The 20,187-nt window shown below is 39.8% G+C and overlaps 1 protein-coding gene across 1 annotated transcript in view; it reads right to left on the bottom strand.

Annotated features, from left to right (window-relative positions):
* Positions 1 to 19,054, bottom strand: part of LOC149157922 (Nucleotide-sugar transporter family protein) — a 64,027-nt gene extending 44,973 nt beyond the window's left edge. The window contains exon 1 of the mRNA XM_089436051.1: positions 18,843 to 19,054. Within this exon, the coding sequence (XP_089292177.1) occupies positions 18,843 to 19,039 (197 nt within the window). The 5' untranslated portion in view covers positions 19,040 to 19,054. The remainder of the gene's footprint in view (positions 1 to 18,842) is intronic.
* Between the last annotated feature and the right edge of the window lie 1,133 nt (positions 19,055 to 20,187).

Raw genomic sequence — 20,187 nt, 5'->3', positions numbered from 1 at the left:
TCTCTTCTAAAGAAACAAATGATGATGTGGATCCCTCTACCCATGAACCTGATCATGAGGACCTAGATGAACCTGTTGAGCCTATGGATCCATTAGATCCTCCTCCATATAGGAAAAGGCCTCTATGGCTTCGTGATACTCTACAGGATGCTGAAAAACATACTACTCCCAGAGCACTTTTAGAGAAAGCAAGAAGCCCAGTCGATATCAAAACTATGTTGTTGCTATGAGTTCTATCATACAGAGTGAACCTCAATCATTTGAAGAAGCAGAAAAGCACCAAGTATGGAAGGATGCCATGACAGAAGAATATGAATCCATTATGCAAAATGATGTATGGGAAGTTGTTCCTAGACCTCAGGGAAAATCAGTTGTGACTTCAAAGTGGTTGTTCAAAATAAAACATGGCATGGATGGTAGTATTGAAAAATATAAAGCAAGGTTTGTGGCTCGAGGATTCTCTCAGAAAGAGGGAATTGATTATGAAGACATCTTTGCTCCTATCGCTCATTATACCACCATTCGCTCTATTATTGCTTTAGCTATTAGCGAAGGGTGGACTCTCCATCAGGTGGATGTCAAGATAGCTTTTCTCCATGGTGCTCTTCAGGAGGAAGTATATGTTAAACAACCTCAAGGCTTTGAGATACATGACAAAAGAGCCCATGTATGCAGATTGAAGAAAGCACTCTATGGCTTAAAGCAAGCCTCCAGGGATTGGTATTCTCGCATTGACAACTACTTAGTAAAGTTGGGATTCACGAGGAGTTGTGTTGATCCAAAGCTCTACTTCAAAGTTGTACAAGGTATGCTTTTGATTTTGGTATTATATGTTGACGATCTGATTTTGACAGGTAATGAACTTCTGATGATTCAACATAAGAGGGAGCTTGCCTCTAAATTTGAAATGAAAGACCCTGGGATGATGCACTTCTTTTTGGGCCTGGAGGTCTAGCAAAGACCTGGTAAAATTATTCTCTCCCAAGGGAAGTATGTTGTAAAGCTATTGGAAAGGTTTGGAATGGTAGAGTGCAAATCCATGAGCACTCCCATGGAGATGAACTTCAAGAAACTCTGTGGTGATGAAGCTGGACCTGATTTATCTAATCCGTCTGAGTATTGTCAGTTGATTGGAGCATTGATGTTCTTAGTGAACACTCGTCTTGATATTTGCTATGTTGTAAACACCTTGAGTCAATTCATGACCAAGCCTTTACATAATCACTGGGTTGCTGCTAAGCATGTGCTTAGATATTTGCATGGGACAATTAATTTCAGTCTTCGATATACTGTTGGCAACATAAAGTTGCATGGTTATACTAATGTTGATTGGGCAGGCAACATTGTGGACAGAAAAAGCACTTTAGGATGTTATTTCAAATTTGGGATCTGCCATGATCTCTTAGATGAGCAGGAAACAGAAATCAGTTGCTCTCAGTTTTGTAGAAGCTGAGTATATTGCTGCTAGCTTAGCTAGTTGTGAAGCTGTTTGGTTAAGAAAACTCTTTGGAGAGTTATTTGAGCAAGTCCTGGATACTACAGTGATATTCTATGATAATATGAGTGGGATCTGATTGTCTGAGAATCCCATATTTCATGACAGATCCAAGCACATTGAAATCAGATATCATTTCATTCAAGACATGGTACAGAGAGGAGCAGTGAGACTCCACCATATTCAGACTGATGAGCAGATTGTTGATACACTTACCAAAGCACTACCGAAGAAGAAATTTCTAGTCTTCAGAGATATGCTTGGATTAAGGGATGTACCTCTTCCGGGTTCGGGACTTGGCTGATCAAGAACACTGAGATGTGTGCTCGCCCCCTCTAGTTGAGCTCCCAGGGATGAGGAATTGAGCTAGTGAGCTCTTGGGGATGAGGGACCTCCAATCAGGAGTATGCCCCAATCATGCATCTTGTTTCCCACCCATCTGGCCAATGGGTGCTGGCTACTTGAGATCGGATGGTGATCCTTACTAGTCATGGTAAGTTGTATCTCGCTCAAGTTTGAAGATGTTGGTGTTCTTGAACAGCATAGATGTTGGTGTTCTTGAACAACATGGATTCTTAGCCTTTGAGCTGAGCTATTGTGGATTCTTAGCCTTTGAGCTTGAGCTATTGTGGATTCTTAGCCTATGTGCTGAGCTATTATGGTTTCTTAGTCTTATTGACTGAGCAGTATTCATTCCGGGTGGTAGCATGAGTCTCCCCGATGGTATTTGTTCCAGGTTGTAGCATGTGACTCCCTGATGCCGGGTGGAAGCATTTGGCTCCCCGATGATTATTTGGACCAAGTTGAAGCTTGAGACTCCCTGGTGAAGGTTTCTTAGCTTTTATTTGGCTGAGCATGGATCTAGGGTGGTAGCAGTAGCTCCCCTGCCATGAGTATTCTTCTTTAGATTCGAGAATGTTCAGCATGAGTCATGATGATTTGACAGGTACAACAGTTTTGGCTTTATTGATGGAAATTCCTCCCTAGTTGAGAGGGAGTGTTGAATTTTTGAGCAACTAGGGAGAAATTTCCCTAGAAATCACTTTATGTGGTTAACCCCTTTCACCCTTGAAGTGAATTATTTCTCAAGAGCAAATTATTTTTCATAAGAGCAAAAGTTATTTCAAAAATATTTTATAACGCAATTAGACACGAGAAAAATAAAACCACTAAATGACTCAATTAGACGTGTAAAATAAAATCACTCTAGGAGCTTCCAAAACACTTAATTCGAGGAAGGGATTTTGCCTCAAAGATTTCTATATATTGAAGAGAAGCCTTCATTTGCAACACATTGAGTTCTCTCTCTCTCGCTTTGGTGATCTAGCTCTCGCATTGATGATCAAGCCCTCGCATCAGTAATTTATCTCTCTTATTATCAGTAGCAGATCTATTGCATATTTGCAAATCTCTTATCATCATTGGCAGATCTCTTATTATCAGTAGCAGATCTCTTATTATCAGTAGCAGATCTATTGCAGATTTGCAGATCTCTTATCATCATTGGCAGATCTACTGTTTGGCAGATCTATTATCTCGCAAATCTATCATTTCGCAAATTTGTTGACAGATATCAAAACTCTCATTCAGCTCTCGCACTGGTGATTTATGCTTTTGTTATTTGTTGTTGTTAATGCTCTCGCTCCAAAGAAGTATTATTGCAATTGATATTGCTCTCACACCAGAGGTATTTAGCTCTTGTATTGATCTCGCTCCAGAGATATTCTATTCTTGATATTGCTTTCGCACCACAGTTTGATTATATTGCGCTTGCTTGAGTAGCATTCTTATCTTGCATTTGGCGAATATTGCTCTCAGTGTTTAGTTCTCGTACTTGTGCACTTTGTTCACGCACTTGTGTCTGCTGCTCTTGTTTTGGAAGTCTTTGGAGGCTTGTGGTGGTATTTTGAAGTTGTCATATTAAAATGGGTTGTTACTACTGTTATTTGCAAAAGGGGTTTTGTACTCTGATTATGTATATGTGTTGAACATTTGAAGACGATCTAATAGAAGAGCATTTTAAAAAGGGTTTTCCCCCATAGTCGGGTTTTTTCCTGGTATTGGACCAAATCCTATGTCTTGTTGTTCATTCACTGTCTTCTATGGATTATGATCTCAAAAATTAAATTATAAATTTGCAACTCAAGACGACAATTATAATCCATTCGACCTCCTCTCTTGGGTAAGTAATTCAGATCACAAGATATCTTTTGAGGCAGTCGCAGATCATCTTAAGAAGGACGAAAAAGGCAAGGAAAGATGAGCTATTATCTTTGTTCTGAGGCAAAGAAAGAACGACAATTTTTTGCTTGAAGAAGGCCTAGTTTGAAGGCCGAGTTTATGCTTGTAGGAGGCCTAGTTTGAAGGCAAATCCTTGAGGATTGTTGTCCATGGATGGACAGTTGTTCTAGCCCTAGGAATTTCCAAGTTGTCCTATAAAACTCAGATTGTATCTCTTATTGAATTAGATAATTTCTCGAAGAAAAGGTTTCTAGGTTTTTCCCTGGTTCGGGTTTTCCCAGGATAAATTTTGTCTCTTGCGTTGGTTGTCTCTTCATGATCCTATTGTCATTATTGTTTTACTGTTGAAGATTTTCTATGTATAATTGTTTAATGATGAATGTGACACAAGATAAATTAGTGAAGAAACCATTGGAAGTAATTATCAATCAAGCAAATCTTGAAAAATCAACACATTGCATACCCTATACTAGATCTTGAAAAACAAAGAAAGGAAGGCAATTTTTTTTTTACACACCTAGAAATATGGATATGGTATATTAGAGTAGATCTGCACTCCACAAGTGCTCAACTGATGGCAAAGAAAACTAAGGATTTTCCCTTGTTTTCTATTAGAAAAATGTTCACAAGGTTCACACCACACTCAAAGCTCAATCTTAGCACAAGAAAAACCCAAAATGACCCTCAAAATCCCAAACTGGATCTTTTATCATAGCGATTTAAGCAGCATGCCAATAATGTCGGGTCGTCTCATGATAATTTCAAATTCAACAAATGCTCATGATAATATCGACAACCTTGGATTTAGTGATAATATTGCAATAAATCCAATATTACCACAATATGTGCAACTATTAGAAACCTGTAGAATTATTCATTCATCCAATCAATTCTAAGTATTAAAATATTCATTATTTAATGATAAAAATAAAACTTCAATATTTTTTTTCTAATTCTTCAGTTGGATTCATATAGACTATATCAGACAATAAAAATCCCATAAATGTGTCAATTGGATCTAGCTTGGGTGGTTGAGAGGAGAAATTGTTATCCAGCCCACCTAGGTTCAAATCTTGTTTGTAGCATGTTTGCTCTTTGTGGACCGTTGGCAAGGCACCGGACTTCCAATTCTTACTTAAGCCCTTGAGCGTGGGACAAGGTGTTGCTCATTAAAAAAATCCCATAAATATCGTGAGCCTTCATCTCAAAAATATATAGTTTAATGTTATAATATATAGCTCCTGTTCGATTCTAGCAATAGTTGTACTACGACTTTGAACATACCTGGATATAAAAGCAACACACAAAATGATCCTTTCAAATAAAGGATTCCATTTCCAACTATATTACTTATGCATTAAGTTTAAAACTTCTCATACTACAGCGTCTCTAAGACTTGAGATCTATAGCATGATATGGGAAAATAGGTACAAGTTTCGGAAACAAAATGCATAGGAAACCTGAATTAGAAAATAGGAAAATGTGACATATATCTATAATGTCCTATTTTATAAATAGCACATCACATTGAAACTTTGAAAGAACGCATTATGAATAAATGAGCAAACACCATTTAAACAACGAACCTAAATGGAAAACAATGTTTCACCATCACTTATATTGGGATCCTAATCATTAGTATGACCCTTTGCCTTTTGTGTAGCCTTTGCCTCTACTTCAATCCTCCAAGAACATCAATGAACACCATCCAATTTTGAGGAAACTACCTAATCCAACCCTTAAAATATGGTTGAAAAAGCTTAGCATACCTAATGAATGATTTTGGCTAGTGTGAAGCATAAATTTTTGCTAAGCCCAGTTGAAAAATATGTAACTAGGTTCGGTCTTCATAAGTATGAAATGTATTCTTGTAAATTATAAAATGAAAAGAAATTATTATTGGAGCATGGGTTTCATGCTCAAGTTCTTTTATTTTATAGGTCAAGCACCCACTGAGTGCTTCTAGGGTTTGTCCTAGGTTTAAGAGTCATTGTCATATATTGAAGACCATATGGGCACATTGTATCTTGCAAAGAAAAAAAATTGTATTGTCTTTAAAGTGTCAAAATACCTCCAAGATCAAGTCGGCCTACATGAAGAGCCACGTCTACCCTTGAAGAAGCCTATATATAGAGAGGAACTCGTCCTCCATTAGACACACTCACTCATCTCATTCTATGCGAAGAAGAGGACTAAGAAAGGTCGAAGAAGAAGGACGAAGAAGAAGTCGAAGGAAGTCGAAGTGCTTGGGCTAGTTCTCTCTCTCCCACGTGGAAGTCGAAGCTAGGGTTTCTGCGCTGGGGTTATCTTTGGTTCGATCTTGGAGGAAAGAGAGAAAGGAAGTCAAGCGAAGGTCACTTAGGGTGTCTCACTAGCCCTAAGTCTCAAGGAAAGGCAAGCGAAGGGAAGAGAAGGCCATATGAAGAAGATCAAAGTCTTCAAGAGGAGCAATAACAGTTGCCAGAAGACAGAATTTCGGATCTGCAATAGGAGGTCGAAGTTCTTGCAATAGGAAGCCGAGTTGATCTTGATCTTGGAGGGTATTTGTTTGAGTCATTAGGTCATGGTATTTGTCAATTGAAGGATCTATAAGAAGAGAAGAGATTCCCCTCAAGAGGAGGGGTTTTGGCCCTGGCTTGCAACCTATATACTGTGTCACTATTCTTATTGTTTTGGTAGTTGTTTGATGTATCTCACACTATAATAATAAAGAACAAAGCTAATAAGGAAAAAGGTAACACAAATAGTTATCAAGTTAAAGAGAATTAACATATTCACCGCCCTACTGAATTCTCAACATGGTATCAAAGCTAAGGTTATCTAAGGGCATCATGAAGATCTCCTCTACAGTGAAGAAGTTCATCAAGAAGATCGCAAGCCATCTCAAGAAAGGTATCAAGGAAGCATGGAGTTTCTTATCTTCTTCAAAGAAGGTATCAGTCAAAGAAACGAATGAAGATCTCTTCTCGGCTCTCTCTGGCACATTCCAAGATGAAGACAGTTGGGTAATTGACAGTGGTGCATCAAGGCACATGACTTGCCATTCCAATCGATTGAAGACCTTATCAAAAGGAAAATCATCTTATTCAATGGAACTTGCAGATAACAAGAGCAATCCCGTGAAAGGTATTGGATCAACCTCCATAAAGCTGGAAGACGGAAGCAACATTCACCTCAACAACATTCTATTTGTCCCAGGTGTTGATTTGGGGTAGCATTAGATGTGCTCTAGGCCTAAAATTTTGTAGGGAGGCTTGGGCACATGTATTCCAAAGAACCTAGAAAGCGTTTTGGGAAATTCCACCCAAAAACAATTTTATTAAAATAATTAATACTTTTTTAATGGGGCCCTAAGTCTAAACTTCAAAAATTAAAAATATTAATGGGTATTAATCTAATTGTGGGTGTAACTTCTAGAAGAAGACGAGGATCAAGCTAAAATGATCTTAGCCATTGATTAGCTTTTAATCTGGGTTGTTGAATGTCAACGAGAAGATTATTTAAGGAAGCTTGAGGGTCATTTGGAAAACACACCGAGAGATCAAGAGATCGAATTTCTAAAGTGAGAAGTTCTCAGGAGGAAATTTTGATAGAGTAGATTTCTTGCAGTTGAGGGGCAGAGATAGCATCCACAGCAAGAGAGATTTTCTCAGCCGGAGAATCATCAGTAGAGAGAGGCAGCAAGTGATCCTGCAGCTCTCACGCAGAGGCTGACGCAGGGCCACGTAGAGGCAACGCAGAGGCTGACGCAGGGCCACGTAGAGGCAACATAGAGGGTGAGAAAGAGTCCAAAATTTTGCAACAGAATCAGTTTCAGAACCGGGGCACCAAGGTGTGAGACCGAAAGGCTGAGAGCAGTGACTCTAGGCAACAAATCGATCAGTTGGCTGGGTGACGCAGTGCCTAGAGGGGCTGACGCAAGGACTGCGTGAGGACTGCACAGGGCCTACTAGAGGCACCTCATCCAGTGACCGAACCAGCCGAAATTTTTCTTAGTGATTGTGTGAGGTAATCTCACAAATCTTTTTGCTAGTATTTCTCTCTCTGTAACTGAATAACCCTTGAGGTATTCAGAGATGTATTCAAAATTTGCTACTGCTTAATAATAATAAACCCTCAGATCTGCTGCACCGGTTTTCCCACATTGGGTTTTTCCGGGGACATTTGTCCAAAAATAACGGTGTTATTGTGTTGTATTTTCTTTCTTGCTCAGTCTCTTGTTTCCACATATAAATTAATTAAGTGAAGGTTGCAGTGTATGTATTTCAATATTTGTCGTAGGAAACTGCAAATAACTTGTTCATGTAAATCTAACAAGTAGGAGAAATATCATCAGTTGCTGCAGTAGGGATTTCGGTTTAGGAATTTTCACATGGTATCGGAGCTGCAGGTGGAACAAGAAGAGTAGTGCCAAAGAACCCAGCGTTGAGCAGAAGAGGGAAATTGAAAAACTACAAGAGGCAGCAGGTCAAAACCCCAGAGAGTTTCGCAGTTCTTAGCTGGAGGGCTGAAATTTCGAGGCAGTCTCTCTCTGAGTGAGTCGACAGAGAGAAGGGCTTCCAGATCGAGTTTTGTTGGGGCAGAGGGAGCAGCGCAGAAGCCTTAGCATGAGGAGAGCTGGTGGGATGCAGATTTTTCTGCAGGCAGTTTGCTAGGCAGAAAATTGTCAGAAGAGAGAGGAGAAGCACGATTGAGGGAATTTCTTCCTCAAAGAATTCCTAGCCAAGGAATTCGAATTCTCTAGAGCTGAGCAGCAGCAAGGGGCAGCAGTTTTACTAGCTCCAACAAGGAGTGCGTAGGCTAGCCCAGCAGCAGCACAAAGGAGAGAGGAGATTTTTGACATTTGTGGCAGAAATGGAAACCAGTGGCTTGAGGTATCAGGACAGGTTGGATGGGGCATCCAACTGCGTCATTTGGAAGGCTAGAATGTCATTCCTTCTAGATGAGCATGCCCTCAAGACATGTCGACAGCGTGGTGGTTATCCCTGCAGATGCAGATCTGTTGAAGAAATACAAGGCTGAGATGGCAAAGGCGAAAAGAATGATCCTCGACAGAGTGAAGGATCATGTTGTTTGTCACAACGCTAGCAGAGGGATGGCTAAGGAGATGTGGGACGCTTTGTCTACGTTATATCAGGGATCTTCCAAGCAGCAGAAGATGTACCTTGAACAGAAGCTAAGATCTGCTCAGATGCAGAAAGGGGAGCGTGTGGATCCATTCCTCACAAAGCTTCAGGAGACCCGTGATGAATTGTTTGTTGTGGGGCATACACCTCAAGACCCAGAGTTAGTTAGACTAGCCCTCAATTCTGTCTCGGATGAGTGGCAAGTCTTTGTCCAAAGTATCCTAGGCAGAGCAGCCTTGCCGAATTGGGATGAGATGTGGGCAGCTTTAAAACAAGAGGAGCTGAGGAGAGACTTAGTCAAGGTTAAACTTGACGGAAGCAGCAGCAGTGGGTCGAAGCCGAAAGAGGAGGAGAATGCAGCCCTTGCATTGAAGGGACAGCAGGAGCAGCAGAGACGTAAGAAGGATGTCTCGAAGATCAAGTGTTTAAGGTGTGGTGAGATGGGTCACTACGCTACTTAGTGCCCACTCAGAAAGAAGGACAAGGATGAGAAACACGATCCGAAGGCTGCACCCGCGAAGATCAAAGAGGAGTTCACCATGACAGTCGTGATACCTCCAGGAGGAAGGTGGGCTGAGATTTGGAGTTGCAATTCGAAAGAGATACAAATGGGCAAGATCCCTAAGGAGCCCACGGCTAGGATCATTTCCTTGCTACGGGAGCAGAGCCCAAATCAGAGGTAGTAAGATGAACTAGTGTCAGATGGTGCCGAGGAGTGTCGGAGAGACAGTTGCAATGGCTAGGAGTGCCAAAGTCTGAACAGCGCAAAGCAGAGTTGGCAGTAGTGCAGATGGCACAGAGCAAAGGTCAGCAGCAGCGCAGTAGATTCAGAGGGTCAACGCAGAGACTAGCAGCAGTCAGGCTTCAGCATTCACGTGGTATCATACTGAACATAGTTAGTTCAGTAATTTGGGATGTTTTTCCATTGTTGATGGAGTAGCAGCAACAGTTTGTTGTGCAGTGGCAGTGCTAGCAGCAGCACGGATGCAGAAATTCAGAGGGAATCGCAGTACGGATGTAGTGTTGACTGTGGCAAGGTCAGCAGCAGTACAGATGCAGCTTTTGCGCAGTAGTTGGTGGACAACATGTCAGACATCAGCAACGCAGAGGACGATGCTTCAGAGTCAGAGCAGTATGCAGCAGCGTATATTGCTAGAGCACATTCATCGCTAAGAGGGAGTGATGATTTGGGGTATCATTGGATGTGCTCTAGGCCTCAAATTCTGCAAGGAGGCTTGGGCACACGTATTCCAAAGAACCCAGAAAACGTTTTGGGCAATTCCACCCAGAAACAATTTTATTAAAATAATTAATATTTTTTTAATGGGCCCCTAAGTCTAAACTTAAGAAATTAAAAATATTAATGGGTATTAATCTAATTGTGGGTGTAACTTCTAGAAGAAGACGAGGATCAAGCTAAAATGATCTTAGCCATTAATTAGCTTTTAATCGGGGTTGTTGAGTGTCAACGAGAAGATTATTTAAGGAAGCTTGAGGGCCATTTGGAAAACACACCGAGAGATCAAGAGATCAAATTTCTGAAGTGAGTTCTCAGGAGGAAATTCTGATCGAGTAGATTTCTCGCAGTTGAGGGGCAAAGATAGCATCCAAAGAGAGATTTTCTCAGTCGGAGAATCATTAGTAGAGAGAGGCAGAGAGTGATCCAGCAGCTCTCATGCAGAGGCCGATGCAGGGCCACCCAGAGGCAGCGCAAAAGGTGAGAGAGAGAGTCTGAAATTTTGCAGCGAAGTTAGTTTCAGAAACCGGGAGTCGGGTGTGAGACCGGGAGGCTGAGAGCAATGACTCCGGGCAGCAAATCAATCAGTGGGTTGGGTGATGCAGTGCCTAGACAGGCTAAACAGGGACTGCGTGAGGACTGCGCAAAGGCAACGCAGGGCCTGCCAGAGGCACCTCATCCAGTAATAGGATCAGCTGGATTTTTCTCAGTGATTGTGTGAGGTAAGCTCACAAATCTTTCTGCCAGTATTTCTCTCTTTGTAACTGAATAACCCTGAAGGTATTCAGAGATGTATTCAAAATTCGCTACTGCTTAATAATAATAAACCCTCAGATCTGCTGCACCGGTTTTCCCACATTGGTTTTTTCCGGGGGCATTTGTCCAAAAATAACGGTGTTATTGTGTTGTATTTTATTTCTTGCTCAGTCTCTTGTTTCCGCATATAAATTAATTAAGTGAAGGCTGCGGTGTATTTATTTCAATATTTGTCGTAGGAAACTACAAAAACTTGTTCATGTAAATCTAACAAGTAGGAGAAATATATCCTTGGCCTGGCGATGCAGGAGCAAGCAGAGCGCTCTAAAGTGGTGGAGAACAAAATTGACAGCCTCACCAACAAATTCGTGGTTTATGTTGAGGTTGTCCATCACTGTCGTTTCATCACTCGAGACTCTCCTCACTACACAGTCTTAAAGAAAAAGTCTACTGCTAAGATGCATTCACCTGCAGAATGCTCTCCAAGTGTAAAGAAAGAAGTGGCGGGAGCCTCCCCTAGCCATCCATCTGCTATGGCGTCGCAGGAGGGAAGCACCCAAGAACAGCCAATAAGCTAGGATGACGACCCGTCACCGCCAACCCCTAATGTGCACGACAAGATCCTTTTTGTTTTGTCTCCCTTTCAGACTCGAGGTCGCAGCAGAGAATGCAGCGACGATTTCGGAGCAGAAAATAAAGGCCCTGGGTACTGACAGTCCCGGTTCGACTCAGATTTCTGGTCTCTTTTTGGAGTCAACAATAATTTTGGTCTTTGTTTGTCTACTCTATTCTAAGCATTGTAATTCCCATCGCAAACAGAGCTTCCTTTTTGTCAAGTCTCAATGTAACTCTGTCAATTTCGCTGCCATAATAGCCAAGGTCGTTGCCTCTTGTGTTGGAGAGACAATCTCGCACAAACCAACTTTTGTAAATACCTCTTCTATACAGTAATATAACATATCTTATTTACAAAAAAAAAAGTAGGAGAAATATCATTTGTTGCTGCAATAGGAATTCCAATTTAGGAATTTTCACACCAGGTTTGCACAAGAACTTACTTTCAATTTCAAGTCTAGAAGATAAGGGTGATAGAGTAGCCTTCGTTGATGGAAAGGTCGTTATATGGGGTAAAGACTCAAGTATAGATCAAGCTAAAGTCATTGGCATTCAAGAAGGAAGACTCTACAGACTGATATTTCTTGTGGCCCAAGCCCTAGTTCACATTGAAATCAACCCATGTGAACTTTGGCATAGAAGATTTGGTCATCTACATTTCAAACTACTTCCAACTCTAAGTTCCATAATAGATGGAATTCCTTATCTAAAGAAAGATCATGAAAGAGTTTGTAAGGGATGTGCATTGGGTAAGAATACCAAGAGACCATTTGGAAGCAGTGCTTCACAGTCAAAAGAAATCTTGGACCTCATTCACTTTGATGTATGCGGCCCTATGACTCCTAAATCTCTTGGAGGTCATCTATATTATGTCACATTTATAGATGATCATTGAAGAAAGACCTGGGTTTACTTAATGAAAACCAAGGACGAAGTATTTACAAAATTTCAAGAATTCAAAGCTGAAGTGGAGAACCTTATAGAAAGAAGAATCAAGATACTAAGATCTGATAATGGAAGAGAAAATACATCCAAAGAGATTATAGCATTTTGTAAGGAGTCTAGGATTAAGAGGGAGCTGATAGTCCCATATAATCCCGAACAAAATGGAGTTGCAGAACGTAAGAATAGATCCATTGAATAAAGTGTAAAAGCAATGTTATACGGTCAGGATCTACCTAAGTTTTTGTGGGGGGAAGCGACGAAGACAGTTGTCTACATTCAAAATCGAAGTCCCCACAGGTCTCTAGACAACAAAACTCTGGAAGAAGTGTTCACTGGAAAGAAGCCATTTGTAGATCATCTCCAGATCTTTGGGTGTCCTATATATATCCATATACCAAAGGACAAAAGAAAGAAGTTGGATCCTTCTGGCATGAAGGGAACATTTGTTCGGTATAGCAACTCATCAAAAGCTTATAGGATCTACATGAAAGATGGGCATCATATAGAAGTCAGTCGTGATGTCATATTTGATGAAAGCATAGCATTCAAGAAATCAAAGGAACTTTCCATAGATTCTGATGACGAAGAACTTCTAATATTTGAGTAGGGAGTTGACAAGGGGGAAGAAGAATCACACCATGAAGAAGAAGGTCCCAGTGAGCCTGTTCAACTTGTGGTCATCCCTGAAACAAGAAAAAAGGGCCTAATTGGTTGAAATGTACTCTACTTGATGTCGAAGGTCATGAGGCAACGAAAGGATCTTTTAGAGAAAGCAAGAAACCCAAAAGATATTTTGGGTATGTTGCATACATGACAAAACTAATAGAAGCATAACCATCCACTTTTGAAGATGTTGTAAATAATCAGGAATGGAAAGATGCAATGAATGAAGAGTATAAATCTATAATGAAGAATGGAGTCTGGGAGATCGTACCTAGGCCTGAAGACAAATCTATGGTTACTTCCAAGTGGATCTATAGGATCAAACATGCGGCTGATGGAAGTATAGATAAGTATAAAGCATGATTTGTGGCTAGGGGCTTCTCTCAACTTGAAGGCACCGACTATGAAGAGACATTTGCTCCAACAGCAAGATATACAACGATTCGATCCTCTCTGGCAGCATCGATGAGATGGAACATCCACCAAATGGATGTCAAGGTTGTGTTTTTGAATGGCACAATAGATGAAGAAGTCTATATAGAGCAACCCTTCGGATACGAAGTTAAAGATAGGAAGGCATATGTTTGCAAATTGAAGAAAACATTATATGGCCTCAAGCAAGCATCAAGGGCATGGTATGCTAAAATGGATGCATACCTACAAAGAATAGGCTTCACAAAAAGTTATGTTGATTCGAACCTTTATATTAAGGTTGTAGATGGTGAACCTGTAATCATTCTTTTGTATGTAGATGATCTTCTCTTGACAGGTGTAGAAGGTTGAATTGAAGAATGTAAGAAGCAACTAGCAGCAAAATTTGACATGAAGGATCTTGGGCTAATGCATTACTATTTGGGACTAGAAGTCTAGCAAGGGCCTGAGGAAGTTTATTTGGGTCAAGGAAAGTATGTGATCAAGATGTTGAAAAGGTTTGACATGATGGGTTGCAAGCCTATGACCACTCCGATGATCACAAACTTGAAGAGACTAAGGAATTCTGAATCTAGCCCTGTGGATCCTTCCAAGTATAGGCAACTTATTGGATCATTGATGTACTTGGTGAATACTCGACCAGACATATGCTTTGCAGTAAATGTTCTCAGTCAATTCTAAGTGGAACCAAAGCATGATCATTGGGTAGCAGCAAACATATTATGAGATATCTGCGAGGAACCATCCACTATTGTCTGAAGTATGACAAAGGAATGATGTCGAACTGATTGGATATACAGATTCTGACTGGGGACACAGTGAGCAAGATGGAAGGAGCACTACAGGAGGATGTTTCAGTTTGGGATCCTCCATGGTCTCATGGATGAGCAGAAAGCAAGACACAGTTGCTTTGAGTAGTGTTGAGGCTGAATATGTTGCAGCCTGTGAAGTAAGCAGAGAAGTAGTATGGTTGAGGAAGCTACTATCCGACCTGTTTGAAGGACCGATGAACCCTACAGTGATACTTTGTGATAACACCAGTTGTATACATTTGTCTGAAGATCCAGTGTTTCATGGAAAGACAAAGCATATAAACAACAAGTATCACTATATTCGAGAGCTAGTGCAAAATGGTGTGCTATAGCTACAGTATATCTCCATTGATGAGCAGGTAGCTGACATATTGACAAAGTCACTTCCAAACAAGTAGCTTGTGTACTTGAGAGACAATCTTGGTTTGGCTCATGTATCCTCCCTAATTGAGAGGGAGAGATAGACACTACATTCTTGTCTTCACTTGGGAAGAAAGAATGGAGGATTGGGTAACCATCTGGCATTCGATACTCTTTGAGAATGTGGTAGGGCATTGAAGACAAGAGAAGTCGTGAACCAATATTCTTTGAGGACTAGCTATCCAAGATAAGTATAGTCCAAAGGAAGGTCACACTCGGTGAACACCCGAGTGGAGTATGTACCTTGAGAGACAATGATGATGGTGTCTATAAATCATTGGTCTCGCCAAGATTGTGCTCTGATCTTGTGGAGAGATAGAGTTGTTAGTCAAGGCCTTGCTATGTGACAATGTTGGTTAAATATGATGCTAGACAGATGGGTTACCAATCCGACTCTTTTTATGAGATCTCTTTAGATTGAGAATGACCATGTACCTCTTATGAATACCTCCCTAGTTAAGAGGGGGTGTTGAAAAATGTGTAACTAGGTTTGGTCTTCATAAGTATGAAATGTATTCTTGTAAATTATAAAATGAAAAGAAATTATTATTAAAGCATGGGTTTCATGCTCAAGTTTATTTATTTTATAGATCAAGCACCCATTGAGTGCCTCTAGGGTTTGTCCTAGGTTTAAGAGTCACTGTCATATATTGAAGACCCTATGGGCACATTGTATGTTGTAAAGAAAAAAAACGTTTTGTCTTTAAAGTGTCGAAATACCTCCAAGATTAAGTCGGCCTAGAAGCTGTCAAGTCAACCTACATTAAGAGCCATGTCTACCCTTGAAGAAGCATATATATAGAGAGGAACTCGTCCTCCATTACACACACTCATTCATCTCATTCAATGCGAAGAAGAGGACTAAGAAAGGTCAAAGAAGAAGGACGAAGAGAAGTCAAAGGAAGTCAAAGTGCTTGGGCTAGTTCTCTCTCTCCCACATGGAAATCGAAGCTAGGGTTTCAGCGTTGGAGTTATCTTTGGTTCGATCTTGGAGGAAAAAGAGAAAGGAAGTCAAGCGAAGGTCACTTAGGGTATCTCACTAGCCCTAAGTCTCAAGGAAAGGCAAGCGAAGGGAAGAGAAGGTCATACGAAGAAGATCGAAGTCTTCAAGAGGCGCAGCAGCAGTTGCAAGAAGACAGAATTTCGGATCTGCAGTAGGAGGTCGAAGTTCTTGCAGTAGGAGGCCGACTTGATCTTGATCTTGGAGGGTATTTGTCTGAGTCATTAGGTCATGGTATTCATCAATTGAAGGATCTATAAGAAGATAAGAGATTTAAGGGTTTTCCCCTCAAGAGGAGGGGTTTTGGCCCTGGCTTGCAGCCTATATACTGTGTCACTGTTCTTATTGTTTTCGTAGCTGTTTGATGCATCTCACACAATAATAATAAGGAACAAAGATAATAAGGAAAAGGATAACACAAAGAGTTATCAAGTTAAAGAGAATTAACATACTCACTGCCCTACTGAATTCTCAACAGGATTAACCCAAATGGTCTGGATCTTGAAGGAGTTCATGGGTGGTTTACCAAGAGCCAAGAGGTGACATGACTATCTATTTGTGGTGTTGGGCAGATTTAGTACGATGTGCATTATTGTGCCTTGTTAAAATGCCATCAAGGGATAAAATGCAGTAATCCTATTCTCTGAAAAGACTTATGTGCACTTTCAAATACGAAGGAGCATCATCTCAAACAATGATACAAGATCCCTTAATGCCTTTTGGACGACACTTTGGGAGAAGATAGACGCCAACTTGAATATATCTACAACTTTCCACCTAAACGAATGGGTAGACATAAGTAGTGAACAAGACAATTGTTCAACTTTTGAGGCGTTACAATCAGAACTCCAACGACCTGGGACAGAAATTTGATTTACAGTAAACATTCTTATAACAAAGGATTCCACACATCCCCTAGTAAGTCCCCTTTTGAAAATTGCTTTGGATATTTGCCACCTTTGCTTTTAGATGTTGTATATGACAGCAAGAAGGAGCTAGGGAAGACACCAAGGGAGAAGCATTGGAAAGATTCATTGACAAAATCAAGTAGATCCATTTGCAAGTGCGAAAGACATTGAAGAAGTCACAGAAAAGTACAAGTCCAGCATGACTATTATAGACTTGAAAAGGCATTCAAGGTAGAAGATCGAAGTATGGTTTCATTTAAACAAAGAAAAGCTACGCAATTGAGATTTGAGAAAAAAAAAAGAGCAAGGCATATCCCTCACCTTCTGCTGCATTTTCCCATATTAAGTTTCCCAGGGTACATGTTGTGTCCATTATGTGGAAGGTGTGGAGTTGTTTTAGCTTGTTTTATTTCATTCCCAGTTCATTTCAGTATTTTGAGCACTAAGCTTGAAATATAAATTTTAATTATAAGTAACCACTGCATAACAAAGATTCTGCAAAAACTTGTAAGATCTATTGTGAGGAACTGTTCAAAGTGGAACATCAATGGCAGTTTACATATCACAATACAATTCAGAAAAAAATTCCATAGCCTATTGCTCTTCATATTTCTGTTGCTTACTTTCAACATCACTACAACTTTCACTTTCTATTTGCCATTAAAGTACTTAGGTTGTCCATTATTTTTTGCCAAAATATTGGTCTCAGTATATGACTCACTCAGGCTCTTAATCTACTCGACAATCCACAGAGTTCAATCCCTTTCATGGATGCCAACATTTTGATTTAACCAATGAAGTTTAGAAACGAGCAAATGTTGCAAATAGAAAGAAATTGGAGCATTACACCACTTCGGAATGTGCTGTATTTCAGTTTATGGACCACAAGCAAAGTAAATTCCCAAAAAGGGAAATTACTGAGTAAGGTTTGCAAAACAGACAGCAGCAGCCCACAAGAGGAAAACTAAAAATGATCAATGAAAAACTAAGCCAAGGTCAATGAGAGTTTTCCTTTTGCGGGAAAATGTCTCATATATTACATTATAAACCAAGAAACAAATGCATCAAGATTGTTACAGCCTGGAGCCAACAAGTGATTAGATAAAAGCCCTGACCAACATAAGCAAGGAGGGAAAGCATATCTGATTTTGCTGCAACAGGAAGATTGTCTATTCCAATCCTGACAATGGCAATCCTGGCCAAAAACTGAATGGCAAAATCTGGAGCAAAGATTGACATGTCTAGTGAGGTGAAGGAAGCGAGTAACTCAAGAGAGATCTATGGGAAAATTGGGACTAGCAGCAAATTCTTGGCAGTGTAAATTGAAGGTGAAGTCCCTGATTCAAAATGAGTGTTTTTATCCAAAGAATGGACAAGAGATAGCATTTCCGACATGTTCTTGGCTGTTTCTAAATTGGAAACTTATCCTTGGTGCTAAACAAATACAAAACATATCAGGAACTCCTCCTTTTTAGTATTTACTATTTTAGCAATAAAGATTTGATTTACTGCCAGCACTTCTCCATCTTTCCACAATCTAGAAAGCTATAGATAGTTTATATCAAGTATCCCCCATAGAAACATAGCAATCAAACGCACTACTTTTGTGGTCATTCGTCAAACATTAATATAATTATCTAATCTTATCTAAAAGCAGACACAGGAACAAGTTATTAATCTGCAACTGAAGAAAACATGGTAGAGTGCTCTATTTGGCTCCAGACACTCTTTGACAACATTATAGAGTTGTCTCCACAAACAGTTAACTATTTAACAATGAAGTTTACAAAAACACATGCACTGATGAACTCACAATAAGCTCAATCCTCCGAAAAGAAACTCAAATAAACAAGAGGTGCGCATTGTCCTTGCAAAACAGAAAAGAACAAAAGCCAAGCAATAAAGCTAGGACAAAGAAAATGAGAATATAAAGTCTACCAGACCATGTGTTGCCAGAAAGTTGCAAGAAGAAACATTTCCAGCATGTCTTTCGCTATTCTCAATCAGAAACTCCTGTCTTATACTAAGAAGTGCACTATGTCTTTGACTGAATTTCTCGTAATGAAGTTCCAATTTATTATAAACACTTCCCCATTCTTTTTACATCTTATCAAGGTAATGGTTGGCATATATCAAGAAATACTGACACAATAAAGCAATCAAAGGTACTTTGTGATAGACAGGGTACCTACGCATATAACTGTACATTTTGCCAGTACAAAGAATCATTGTTTTTCTTCATAAGATACTCAGTATAAACACCTGCAAGTGCTGAAAGACAAGCAGATAGTATACCAAGTAGGTAGCCCTGCAATGGTGCTGAAAAAAGAGAATCACACTTGGCCTCTCCACAACCTTTTACCTGCAAAAATAAAAAATTCCACATCATTCTGGATTCACATTGATAAATAAATTTCTTTCTCCAAATTGATGACTTCCCTCCCAAATGTGGAACTATGGCAGCAAATAATGACCTCACTAGCAGAAATTGTGCATCAAGAAAGAAATTTTGTAGAATGCATTTCAACAGTAAGGAAAAAAACAAATAAAGAGCAATGATGGAAATAATATAACATCCAAGCAGTATTGAAGGTGCAAACATAAATCTGTTATGCAAAATTAGGAGCTTCAAGGAGAGAATCTTCAGGAGTTATAACTGAAGGAAATGAGGAAAATACAAAACGAAGGTCATGTGAAATCTATAATCTTTAGGAGTGGCAACTGGAGGAAATGAGGAAAACACAAAACCAAGGTCTTATGAAAGCTAAAGTTTGTCTATAAATATAATACAGCCAATGTTCAAAGGAAAAATGAATGGACAGATATGTTCTTGAATCTGCAGAAGCAAGCCATCAAATTGTATGTGTGATTCAAGAGGGTGACCTGAAAGGTCACGACCATATACAATATTAAAGACCACCAGAATGTTATTGTGGAGAAATAGGAAGGTTAGATACTATTGACAAAAAGCGAACGTTAAGCATCGATGGATCAAAACATGATTGCCATCCATGGGGGATCAAACGATTACATCTACATGATATGCACATGACCACATTGGGTGACCAAGGTCAGTCTCTATGAAGAGAAGGATTATGCATGTCTGCCCAAACTGCACATGTAGTGAGTCAATCTGCAAATATTTGATCTGTATTCCAGTGGGAAAATTGAAATCACCCAATGTATCACCACTATGGATTTCCTACCTTAACTAAAATAAATGGTTAGACTGGATTTATGAAAACCATGTTTTAGATTTCTCTTTCCCTTATTTAAGCAAAACGGAAAATAGACATGAGATGATTTCACATGCAACATTCAACACCAAATACGCCAATGTATTTACTATAGATTTCCTACTTTAACTAAAATAAATGGTTAGACTGGATTTATAAAAACCATGCTTTAGATTTCTCTTTCCCTTATTTAAGCAAAACAGAAAATAGACATGAGATAATTTCACACGCAACATTTGTCACCAAATACGCCAATGTATTTACTACAGAACCCTCTTCAGATCTGTGATGGTTGATCCAT

Source organism: Pinus tabuliformis, chromosome 5_2 (assembly GCF_031772625.1).
Source record: "Pinus tabuliformis cultivar Carrire ecotype Pingquan chromosome 5_2, CPIR1, whole genome shotgun sequence".
In the NCBI taxonomy this organism is placed as follows: domain Eukaryota; kingdom Viridiplantae; phylum Streptophyta; class Pinopsida; order Pinales; family Pinaceae; genus Pinus; species Pinus tabuliformis.
Note: the sequence above shows the minus strand (reverse complement) of the source record. Positions and strands in the feature narration are given on the sequence as shown.